The sequence below is a fragment of the Leuresthes tenuis genome, unplaced genomic scaffold, assembly GCF_036924035.1.
Source record: "Leuresthes tenuis unplaced genomic scaffold, fLeuTen1.0.hap1 SCAF_13, whole genome shotgun sequence".
Classification (NCBI taxonomy): Eukaryota; Metazoa; Chordata; class Actinopteri; order Atheriniformes; family Atherinopsidae; genus Leuresthes; species Leuresthes tenuis.
In genome coordinates this window covers 5,765,735-5,778,683 of record NW_027325367.1, presented here as the reverse complement: position 1 = coordinate 5,778,683, position 12,949 = coordinate 5,765,735, and the positions used below count along the sequence as shown (strand labels likewise).

The 12,949-nt window shown below is 38.0% G+C and overlaps 2 protein-coding genes across 4 annotated transcripts in view; one reads left to right on the top strand and one right to left on the bottom strand.

The window, feature by feature from the left end:
• The window catches only part of pbk (PDZ binding kinase), a 147,819-nt gene that overhangs the window by 88,765 nt on the left and 46,105 nt on the right, over positions 1–12,949 (bottom strand). The gene's annotated exons all lie outside the window — the stretch shown is intronic.
• On the top strand, positions 1,147–12,405 carry LOC140266718 (microtubule-associated protein RP/EB family member 3-like). Of its 3 annotated transcripts, XM_072361805.1 has the most exons (9): positions 1,147–1,243; positions 6,726–6,781; positions 7,218–7,342; positions 7,436–7,581; positions 7,711–7,870; positions 7,966–8,007; positions 9,152–9,288; positions 9,557–9,709; positions 10,998–12,405. In XM_072361805.1, exons 3-9 carry the CDS (start codon positions 7,222–7,224, stop codon positions 11,064–11,066), a joined length of 828 nt encoding a protein of 275 aa, XP_072217906.1. In that variant the 5' UTR covers positions 1,147–1,243; positions 6,726–6,781; positions 7,218–7,221; the 3' UTR covers positions 11,067–12,405. The 3 variants fall into 3 exon arrangements, with proteins under 3 accessions (XP_072217906.1, XP_072217907.1, XP_072217908.1); XM_072361806.1 differs by lacking the exon at positions 6,726–6,781; XM_072361807.1 differs by lacking the exon at positions 7,966–8,007.

Genomic DNA, 12,949 nt, shown 5'->3' with positions numbered 1-12,949 from the left:
TGGCTACGGACAGAAAAAACAGGTCACAGTAAGATTTCTTCAAGGAGGTCTGAGAAACTCAAGATATATAGAATAAAGGATTATTTTTATTATTTGATAATAAATATTTATCCAAATCCAGTGGAATGCATCATAAAAACCACAGTTGGTCTTTTCAAATCATTAAAACTACATATATCACAAATAGATATTACAAAACAGATGCTCATTTTTAATACCCCGCATAGGAGAGCAATTAATGTACTTTTGAAAGTTAAATGTTTTTCAGAGGCTTCTGTTGTTGTATTTTTGTGTCATTTTGTTCCAGACTTCTGGACTGACTGGTCTGAACAGGCCAGTTTAGCACCTTGGCTACAGAAACGTACTTTTGTAATACATGCAGATTATGCTGTTTGGGATTGTCTCGCTGCAAAAAGACACCATTAAACTGCAGCATATGTTGCTCTCAATCTTGTACAGTATATTACTATATATAGGTTATTGTATGGCACTAATTGACCCTCCGCAGATGTGCAAATTATCCTGCCTGGCAGTAATCCGGCTGCAAAACGTCACAAGACACTGGCTTTTATATAGTTTGGAGAACATTTCTGAACCAAACCTATCATTATCACAAACTATCATTTGTAATTTTTGCCTCAGTCCATATTAAAGGATCCCTGGTACAGAGAAGATAGTTTATATATTTCTCTTTGCATGTTGGAGTTTAATTTGTGCATACAGCAGCAATCTTTGTTTAGCAATTTTGTTGTGACTGATAAACATTCTAATTATTCCTTAACACTGTCTCTGACACAATTAGGGAATAAAAAGTCTCTACTATTTGCTTTTAATACCCAGTCACATCACTGACCTGTTACCACTAAAATGATTAAACTATGCTCCTTCATATATGTTTTTTACAGTGTTGTTGAACCCTTTTGAAATATGGCATCAACTCAAAATAATTCCCCCATCTTTGTTCACATTTTAGACTGAATTTACCTTTAAAATCATGTCATACTGTTGAAATTGAAAAAAACTGTGAAAATGCTGGAAAAAGTCTCCATAATGGCTGCTCTCCAGGCCCAGTTTCACCAAAACTACTGTTAAAACCCTCCACCGTTTCGCGCATGCGCATTGCCAACAGCTTAGGTGGAAGCAGTCTCGCGCAACTTACTGAGGCGACAGTCGGGGTTATAGCAACGGAAAGCCCATCAACAGAATCAACGGGACGGCAGTGAGAGGGACAGTGTTTGCCTCGGTGAGTGAAATTAACTTAACTTTACTTAAAATGCACCTCTTTTGGGAGGAAGTAGAGTTATCTGCCCGCAGATTTGATTCACGTGTCGGGTAAATACTGAAACCGTCCCGTAAGAGACTGACATTCTTACATTGGTAATGTGCTTGTGTATTATCGAAAAGGCCTCCAGAGGGGGTTATGGTTAGACTAGAAAAAGTCTCCTTTTCAGTTACACATGGATATATTTGGAGTTGCTGATCCCGCCTTAGTGAAATTCAATTAGCCGGAAATCCTTTCAATTCTACGACAGCGGTCAATTGTTCACGGAGATCAACCTGCTGCGTTAGCGGTGTAAATAGTTAGCTGGGAGCTAGCTGGTTAGTCACAGAGGCAGCGGTGCCTCGCGCACCGTTTAACGGCTGTAACGTCAAACTTGTCAAAACGACCAGTCCGAGCCGTTAAACCGTCCGGTACTGGCACCAAAGTTCAGCTCGTTAATGTCCAACTCTCAAGGGTTTCACTCGAGTTATCTTAACACTTTATGGCACGTTAAGCTCGGAGTTTATGTTATAATTACATCTGGTGACAGTTAAAATTATTTATTTTATCTGATTTGTCACAAAACACAAGTTTGGAAAGATTACCTAAAAAATTCCGTATATACTTTCCTATATTTAAAATATGCTTTACTATATTGCCGATATACTAACAAAAAAGTGTACTATCTATAAATATAAGAGAAATATGGGAATGTCTATTTTTCATAATAACGCTTTAAAATAATTAGACTATAGTACACTTTGATTAAACATTTTAAAAGAAAATATCATTTAACTTAATTATCTACAATGATCTACATTATCTACAAAGTATTAAAAAAAATCATATTAAATACATTTTTGTATGTTTTTAAATGGTTCTCATGATTATTTTATATTACACGTTTTTTGAATTTATATACCAATATCCTAAAGTTTTAGCATATTTTGAATTCCATTTAAGTACAGTTTTAACTTGTATTTCAACCTGGAAAGTAATGAAAAATTATATTGTTAAGTTACTATTAAGTTCTAATTTTTCGTGTGAAAATTAGCGTAACCTTCCGATAATTTTTTATCATACTTGTAAAACAAAGTAAGTAGACTTGATTTTAGTAATCAAGCGTGTAAATAGTATAATAAGTATACTTTGAATTCTGCTTTTCTACAATTTATTACAACCAAAATATACTTGGCACAAAAATAGTTGTTCCAGTTAAGTATACTAATTGTTGCTTATCTATTTTTAACTGGGGTAATTGTAAAATTCATTTTATTTTAAGGGTGATTTCTGATTTCGATCTAATTGATTTTGCAATTATTGTTTGCTGACATTGTTATGCCATTTATCAGCTTGTATTCAACATGCATAAACGCTTCTAAACTAAATAAAGTCCATATGAAAATATATTTTAAAACTACTGTCCTCTCAGTAATTTGCATTTCACATCCTCAAAATGATATTTCGCTCTATTTGTTTGTGCAAACAACTGATTGATAACTTTGTAAAGCATCTCTGTTTGTCGGGTTTCTCCCACAATAACTAATTAAGAGTATTATTATATATATTATACTCAAATACAGTTTTTATATGTATTTCAGAGGTAGCTCTGCAGTCACAAATTAGAGAAATCTGCTATTTTTCTTGAGGATATTGTATAGATACCTAATTTCTTTACAGTGAATATTTATATTTATAATTTGATTAAACATAATATTGCTGCTTCTCTAAATTCGACAGCTTTATAAGTTCTGCACAGAAGAAATGAAGTGAATGATTAGCTGTTGCTTTGTTTAACCCTGTTGTTACAATAAGTTTTTTCAGTCATAGTTGATGATAAAGTTTTTAAAAGATGGTATCTCTGTAAGTCAATTCCCAAAAAAGCTGGGAAAGCTGGGACATTTTACCATTTTAATGAAAAATATGAGTTCATCTTGAATTTAAAAAGTTGGGACAAAGGCTGGAAGAGTAACTGGCACTAAAAAGAAACTTTCAAAGGAAGAAGTTGTAACTAATTTAGTTAATTAACAACAGGTCAGTAACACGATCTGTTGTTTAAAAAAGGAGCACATGAGAGAGGCAGAGTCTCTCTGAGACTGAGAAAACTGTGTTTACAAATTGAGGAGCAATTGCATAATAATGTTTGCCAGCGTAAAATTGTGAAAGCTTTGAATATTTCACCATCTACAATACATGATATCATAGAAATACTCCTCTGAGTGCAAGGGACCAGGACTAAAATCTGACCTTCAGGTCCTCAGGCAGCAAAGCATTAAAAACATGATTCTGTCCTGGAAATCACTGCATGAGCTCAGCAACACCTCCAGAAATCATCACACCTCACCGTGCCGTTTACAAATGCAGGTTAAAGCTCTATCATCCAGAGAAGAAGCCATATGTGAACATAATTCAGAAACCCTGACTTATTCACTGAGGCAAAGTGGAAAAAACAGTTCTGTGGGCAGATGGATCAAAATCTGAAGTTCTAGTTGGAAATTATGGACACTGCGTCCTACAGACTAAAGAGGAGAGGGACCATCCAGTTTGTTGTCAGCTCTCAGTTCAAATCCTGCATCTGTGATGGTATGGAGGGGCATTAATGCCTATGAAACTGGCAACTTGCACATCTAGAAAGGCTCCATCGATACTGAAAGGTATACACAGGAGCGTTAATCCTCCCATCCAGATGTGGTCTTCTTCAGGGAAGCCCTTTCTTATTTCAGCAGGACAAAGTTAATTAGATTCACATCCTGAATCTACTACAACAGCATGGCTTCAACCTTACCAACCAAGAGCTTTGAAAGTTAAGCAGCTAGAAACATGGACATGTCCCAACTCTTTTGAAATATATTGTTCCTATCAGTTCCAGAAGAGCTGATATTTTTTAAAGAAATAGTAAAATACGTGTTTTCTATTTTTTATTATTGATAAATTATCAATAATAAATTAAACACAAAGTCCATCTGCAGATATGTTTACCGTAAATTCCGGACTATAAGCCATTACTTTTATCCCAGGCTTTGAACACCGCTGCTTATAATACGGTGCGGCTAATATGTTGTTTTCTTTTTTTTTCATGCCGCCAGAAACATTTTGCCTCGCAACATTAGACCAATAAAATTAACGAATAGTTCACAGTGGTCCAATGAAATTGTACGATAAATCAAACACAATTGAGCTAAATTATTGTAAATTGGTCATTTGTACTCACCTTAAACATTTGTAAGTCGCTTTGGATAAAAGCGTCTGCTAAATACACAAACATAAACATAAACAACAAACGAAGAAATGATGCAGCTTTTAAATTAAAGGCGATCAATCTGAGATGAGATTGTGAGAGCGACAGCGAAGAAACTGAAGTTCTGAGGCTGTTCAATTCGGACACTAAAGTAGATGACTTTGATGGTTTTAGTGCGCAGGAGGAAGATGAAGAAAGCGATCAATTACTTTTTCTGGTAGGCTACTGTCTTTTTTTCTTTACCAGCCGTGTTACAGCCTTTACGCCACGTATTTGTACGTTACCGATAGGTATTTAAGTTCAAACCTTTGGTGTTACAGGCACTTTTAGGGAAAAGAAGCATTTGCAGTATGTATTTGTTTATGTTACCAAACGCATTTAATTAAAAGTTTAAACATCCTCACGTATAACATTTTTCTGTGTAAATATCTCATATTACAATGTGGACACCCGCGGTTTGGTTTGTAATCCGGTGCAGCCTATAGGAGTACAAAATGGATTTTCTTTTTAAAATTAGAAGGCGTGGCTTATATTCAGGTGTGCTCTATAGTCCGTAATTTACGGTATGTTTTTTAGCAATTTTAACGTCTCTTAAAGGTGTTTTTTCAGATCGGATGTTCAACATTTACTGTCAAATAAAGGCAAAGAAAAGGAGGAAATCTCACAAATAAAAGTCTGGATTTAAACCGTGAGAAGATTGATCAAGTGGATGGATTTCAGCTCTTGAATTGAAATGTAAAACGAGCAGACTCACCTGTTCGTGGATGATTGATCACTGATAATTTAGTTTAAAACAAAGCAAACAGGTGCCGTTTGTCTGTAAAGCTTCTGCTCTTAAAGTTAGGGCTCATTTTATCGTAGCAGTTCAATCTCCAAGTCAATTTATCAGTTTTCAGACTTCAAAATGATGTCCTCAAATGCCTTGTCAGACTTACAGGTCAAACCCCAAATGTATTGAATTAATTACTAAATGATAAATTAAGTACCCCACCTTTCGCCCGATGACTGCTGGGATAGGCTCCAGCCCACCCGCTACCCGATTAACGGATTGACGGTATAGAAAATGGATGGATGATAAATTGAGTAGATTATTGATGGTAAACAAAAGTGTCAGGCCACTTGATTACCTTGTTGAACAGGTCACATAGACGAGAATGTAGTTATTTTTAACAGCTTTGTGTGTGGACGAGACTTTCACATAGGAAAATAAACTTGAATAAGTGGCAGATTCACTGCTCACACGCAAATTAGCAGCATTTGCTTGCGTTACCTCTGTGAGGACCTGCGGTGAGGAAGTGATTGTTCAGCGTAACATCCTGTATGATGTTTATTTTGGAGAGTGTCAGCTCACAGGAAATGCTTCAGTATTGTTGGACTTTTTCTTGTCTCGGTCATCTGTCAGTGTGATATTTCGCTGCTGCACTGGTTTTTATTCCCACCGTACGAGGCTACTGGTGATGTGAGCTGAGCTGTTATCGAGCGTGTTAAACACCCGAGTTAAAGGGATTAACTGAGCCAGAGATTAGTGGCCTGGTGTGTAAACTAGAAGCTGCTGGTTTGTCTGCAAGAGGTTCACACAAGTGATCAGTAAACTGACAGAAAATTAGTATTTTCGAATTGATTGAACTGAGATTAATCATCTCATGTAGGGCTACTTAATACATCGAAAATGTTTTGTTATCACAATCAACCATCTTACAGCTAACCAGCATGCACAGGTGCAGAAGTGGAACGCAGCCCTCATTAACACACTTGAGATTAGCACCAAAAATAAATTCACATGTCACATAGTTACTGCACTCGTCAGCTGTTGTATGACATACTGCATATTTTCCTAATATCATGTAGCCCTAATTTAAAACAATTTGGTTGCTCCCTGCCTGTCGTATATCTGTTTTGTGCCTGGGTTTTGTATACGTTTATAGTTTAAAGTTTATAGACCAAATAATTGGTTGGAAAAATGGTCAGTAGTTTAATCAGTGATAAGAAGAAGTAGCTGCTACCACAACAAAGTGGCAGTAATCCACATAACTGTTTGCTAGCTGACATAAAACAACAGAAGAAGAACCCTTGCCGCTGCCACACACCAGTAGAAACTGTGTGGCGACTGGTATTCTTGATAGTTACAAAGTGTTCTCGCCAGCTGCCAACAAGATGACATATTCACATGATGTATGGATGTTAGCGGTCCTGATATCTCACACAGTTCTGGTTTCTGTCCACCAGGTATTTCTCTAAGGTGGTTAAGCACAACAGTACGCACCAACACACACCCAGCACAGGTGGGTAAAGTTTGTGTAGCACATTACATTTGAAATGCTGTCACAAAGAGAGAAATTGGTATATTATATCCTATTTATTAAACTACACATCACCATCTTCATAAAGGTGACCTGTAATATTTAGGTGAAGTTTAGTATGTTTACATACATCTTCATTGTTTTATTCAAACCTAGTTATTCATACTTATATTTGTTTGTAGTTTAATGATCCAGATTTATCGTGATGCCATTTTTATTTCCATACCACAGTATTCTGGTTTCTGTCAGAGAATTATTGAGCAAATTTGCCAAATTGCAACATGTTAAAGATAAAAACTAGAAGATTAAAAAAAGGAAAGAGCAGATTTGATGTTTATACTGTGGTTGTTTTCATTTAATCTCAAGGTTAAAGTGTAATTGCTTTAAAACATTCTGTATGTGTCTGTGTGTGACGCAGGAGGATGGCGGTGAATGTCTACTCCACCTCTATGACTGTAGAGAACCTGAGTCGTCATGACATGCTGGCGTGGGTCAACGACTCTCTACAACTCACCTACACAAAGATAGAGCAGCTCGGTTCAGGTAAACACACACTTTGATGTCAGTTCTTTTCAATTAATACAAAAAAATGTGAATGTTAAGCTTTTAAAAACACGTCCCCTGTTTTTGATGAAGGCGCCGCTTACTGCCATTTCATGGACATGCTGTTTCCTGGGTGCATATTGGTGAAGAAAATCAAGTTTAATGCAAAACTGGAGCACGAGTACATCCACAACTTCAAGGTCTTACAGGCTGCGTTCAAGAGAATGAATGTTGACAAGGTGAGAGCACGCTAACGGGGGTGTTTATTGGAATTATTCAAGGGTATTTATTCAGGTGAAGCAGTCATCATTGATCTGGTTTCTTATAGAAATATACTCCATCCTCCTGTTCCTCTTTGTCCTCCTCAGATCATCCCTGTGGAGAGGTTGGTGAAAGGGAAGTTTCAGGACAACTTTGAGTTCCTTCAGTGGTTTAAGAAGTTTTTCGACGCCAACTATGACGGGAAAGAATACGACCCTGTGCTGATGAGACAGGGCCAGGAGGGAACGCCACCTCCGACTAACCCAGGTACCAAGCACACAAGTGTGAGTGTGTGTGAAGTTAAATGCTTAATTTCACTGCTCTCACCTGTTCATGAACCCACATCCTCACCTCTAACCCAGGTGAACCCATTCATCATAAACCTAAACCACCCGCTCGCTCAGGTAACATCCATTTAGCGTGTGTGTGCGCGTGTGTGTGCACGTGCGTGTGTGTGAGTGTGTGAGTTTATTGGTCTATCCTGGCTTCTCTTTGGCAACCTCTGTATGCAAATACACACTAAAAAGAAGCTTTAGGAAGTTGCTTAGCAACATTTTGGAGGTTAAACAATGGGGGCTTATGTTCAAATTACAAGTAATGTAAAGTATACAACCTTTACATTAAATATAATACCCTCCAAATATCAGCATTCTTCTCCAGACCCGCAACAAAAGCATCTGATTGAGGATGACCTTGTGTGTGTGTGTTTGCTCTACTGGTTTTGTTGGTTTTTCTCAAAGGAAATGTCTATACTTTTATATAATATATAATATATAATATATATATATTATATATTTTATACTTTTTCTATAACTGATTTGCATGTTGTTTTCCACTCAGCTCATTAGATGTAATCACAAAATCAACAATAATTTTAGGTCCTCCATGAGCAGTAAAGAGAATACAGTGGCAGAATAGATGCCCTGCATCCTGTGTGCTCTACACGGGAACCATTTTGGAATATTTGCATCTGTGAAAATGCATCTCATGCAGAGAATATCCTGCTGTCAAGTGCATGTGTGAACAGGCAACCGCAGACAAAGTCAAACTCCCTGCTGCTGGTGTTTAAAAACAGCTTTTGTTAGATAAATGTTTCTTTCAGCGTGAGGCTGAGCAGTAAAAGTTTTTATCTCCTGAAGGGTGATATTGATGTTAGAATTAGGCTTATAACTTAGCTGGTTTGTTTTGAACTCAGATTTTGTGTCCAAACAGTAAAATCGGCTGATCGGGAACACGGCAGCTGTGGGTTTTAGTCTGTTTTCAGTATGTGCACGGTCACTGTTTAACCAGGGTGCTTTTGTGAACTCACAAACAATTAACAGAACTCACAACAATCACGTACGTTAAGATGTTGAGCATAAAAACTCACCTTGGGTCACATTTATACACATGTAATGCAGGAAGGGCACGAGACAGCTGCATTGATTTAAACTACAACCCAAACAGACAACCACAAGAAGACATCTGAGGTTAGACTGATGGGCGAAAGGCATCAATCAAAATCCAAACTGTTTTACATATATGAACATATGGGCTTCTGTCTTATAGGCCTCATGAGGACGTCTCCCACGGCACCAAAGAGCGTCCCGACGTCACAAAGGCAGATCAATGTGCCAGCAGCTCGGAAGAACACCCCTATGACCCGAAATGGAGGAGACGCTGAGCTCATAGAGCTCAACCAGCAGGTACTTTTTATGATAATCAAGAGACCCCTTCAGGGTTTAGAGACCCGACCCAACAAATTCTGACATTGTTACAGTCTGTGGGTTCATTCAGGCAATTATTTTAAGAGAAATCTGCTTTTGTGTGTGCTCAAGGTTTGCACTTTCTGTCAGCATAGTATTAATCACATCTCAAGTTCATTATATTCTTTAAATACTATAATTAATATTGTTTATTTTCTCCTCTAACCTCCTGTGTTTCTTTATTGTCCTCCCCTGTAAATGGTCATAGATCATGGATATGAAACTGACCATAGATGGACTGGAGAAGGAGAGGGACTTCTACTTCGGAAAGCTTAGAGACATTGAGCTGATCTGCCAGGAGGGTGAAAACGATACCAGCCCAGTTCTCAGCAAAATTTTGGACGTACTGTACGCTACAGAGGTAAATACAGTCCACCACACACATGGGCACATTTCAGTGTTGGCTCATATGATGTAATAACATCAAAGATTGAAAGAAATTACCTATTTATTGTATTATTTCATAGTTTGGCTTGAAGATTAGTCACAGAATGTTCATCTGTTGGGTGAAAAAGTTAACCCCACCTGTAATTTGACAGAGAAACTGGGTAATGCAGGAAATAAGGCTGATTATCATCAGATCTGGTCACAGCTCTACTAGAAACTTATATCATCAGATGTTTTATTTTAAAAGCGCAATTTTATTTTTATGGCATTTAGCCCAGAGACGAAATGTTGCTCTGCACTTAAGCCAATTAGAGCTGCAGTTAGTTTTATAAGCAGCGTATCGTTTATTGGGGATAAATCAAGTGACTATAAGAAGTCATCGGAGGTATCATTGAGTACTGTGATCATATTGAGGTGTTATCGGAGTACTCTGTTGCATCTTATCTTAACATAAATACATTTTAACGTCAGCTTCAATCTCCTCTGGGGCACTAAGAGACCTGGTTGTCTCTCAGCTTTTTAGTCCCAGACTCTGCAGAATGATGTAATGTGGCAACAAAATCTGAAATACAATCAAGATACAAAGAAACGTAAGAAAGGAACATCAAAGTAGGACGTCACAGAAATGATTTAGAGCAGTGGTTCCCAACTGGTGGGTCGTGGACCTGTTTTCAGTGGGTCGCCAAAAAAGTTCCGAAAAATGACCATGCTTTAATTTTGAAGGGCTCAGAATGCATGCTATTCACACTCCTAAACAGTAGGTGGCGACGATACCCTGTAATGCTAATCGACTCCCGTCATTTCACAGATGGAAGAAAAGCTACGGTTTGTTTTCATATGAGCGTGACCATGGCTAAACGCAGGTACGACATTGACTACATAAAATTTTTCTTATATTGAGGACAAAGGGAGGGAATGACCTCAGTGCACTTTTTGATTTTGAATTAAAATGCAGCCACTTGAGTGTTAAAGGGAATTTTTCCTCTCTACCGTCACACTCTCTTGTTTGCTTTTCTTTATCGTTAAACTTGAATTTTGTGTCTATTGACACACTGTGATATTTTATTTAATGTCAGGTTCAAACTGCAGCATGTTTTCATTCAAGAAATTTGAGATGTTCAAAATGTTCCTGGGTCCCAAGCCAAATGATGGTGGGTCCTGAAGCCAGAGCAGTTGGGAACCACTGATTTTAGAGGACATTTTATCGGCCCGACAGAAGCACAAAATACAGCTTCGACACTGACACGAACCGTCTTTTGCAGGATGGATTCGCACCACCAGAAGATGATGAAATTGACGAAGGAACGAAAGGAGACCAGGAGGAGTTTTAAAGTCTCTGCCCTTCATCACCCTCCCTCACCTGTCATCCTTTAATCAGACCATTATGTCTCTGTTTTCACCCTCTTAAGTTGCTTTTTACAACCTCCCCTGACTTCTCCCACCTTGTCCACGGCTGTATCCATGACGATTTGTTGTACAGCCAGGTTTTCCAAACTTTTACTCCCAAAGGATGCATAACCCAGACCTGTCTGGACTGAGCCCGGTTCAGCTTTAATAGATTAATCCTAACCTGTTATCAGACTGGACAACTGCACGGCAGGACTAGTTCAGCTAGCTAGTCTGTCAGAGGTTTGAAGGTAACAACAGTGGGATAACAGAGATGCAGCACCGGAGCCAATGGTGCCATGAATCTGTCCGTCTGAGCCGACACAGACACACATCAGGCTTCGCTCCAGAGTTTATATATATGAAGCTGTGCAATGTTGAACACACAGTGGAATCAGCTGTTTTGGCTGGCAATTTCACAATGTGAGATTATAAAGCATTTAGCCCTACAGGAGAGATGCCTGCACATGGATATATTTTGATCGTATTGCACACGGTGACGCATGTGAACATTTAGCCAGCAGACATCACAGACTTTAAATTGCTCACATGTCCAGTTACTGCGAAAAAGGGAAACAGTTCTGTGGCAAAAACATCACAGATGTGTTTTCACTCATCAAGTTATTCCACCTGAGAGGGTTTACTCATGTCCTGACAGCTTGTTTAGGAGACAGCTTGGTGTATTTATGTTTTTATTTATTCATCTTTTTTAATCTGCTCTACATGCGGTTTGGATTTGGGGAGATTGAAGGTCTTGCACTAAATGTGGCGAAACAAAACCGACTGAAATGATCCAAAATGCCAACATGCAGTGACTGGCTGCTACCAGGAAGATACAGAAAGATGCTATTTTATATTTTATAGATTTATTTTGAAAGATGTATTTTTTTTTTTTTAAAGTTTACATTGAATTCCTCGTTGGCCAAATCAAAGGCGTCCGTGTAAAACTTATTTATCAAACAAATATCAGGCCACGAACTCTGTTAAAACAAATTAACACGACAGACAGACACTACTAAATACTAATGTTTGACTGTGTTAATTGAGTTAAACATTTTAGCTGCTATCACTACTACTTCTTTGCCGTTTTTGAGTTTTCACACGTTTCACATGGCTGCCGCAGAAATAAAGGTTTGGTTTTATTGTGGCTGACATCAGTTGTACTGGCCTGAGAAATGAAAAACATCAGCTTGTTGCCATGGCAGCCATGTGATTAAACTTGCATCATTTGGAGTTTCTGCTGGAATTAAATAAAGCTCTGAGGTTTAAAGAAAATTAAAAGAAGTCCTTGCTGTTTTCACTCTTTGCTGATGTTATCAGGAGCTGAGTTGTTTATTAGCATATACTTTATTATTCTTACTACAGATTACAGAGACTATTCATATCACACATATACACCCTAACAGACTGTAACTAACCTCAGAGACACCAAAAAAGCACTTCTACTTCCTAAAAATCTTAAGTCGACAAAAGCATGATTTGTATTTGTGAATCGCAATGAGCAAGATTAGCAAATTTACCCAGAGGGGAACAATATAACCACTGTGGTCAGTGATTAAGCCTCCTCTGCTGTAGAATAGAAAATATCTTGGGGAATCCAGGTTTGTGCCAAATACTGAATGAGCCATTTGGGCAAATTTCAAGCCACCACTCACCGTCTGCTCCACAGTCAGAAGCCAGACAAACTGTTGCTGGCCCATTGTATCACTTATCTGTGAGGGTGCCAATGATGGAGAGCTTTCAGACATGAGATTTTTAAATATTTCAATGGAAACAATGTTGCCTTCCTATTGATATTGTTCAGGTGTAATTTGCATATTCAAAACAG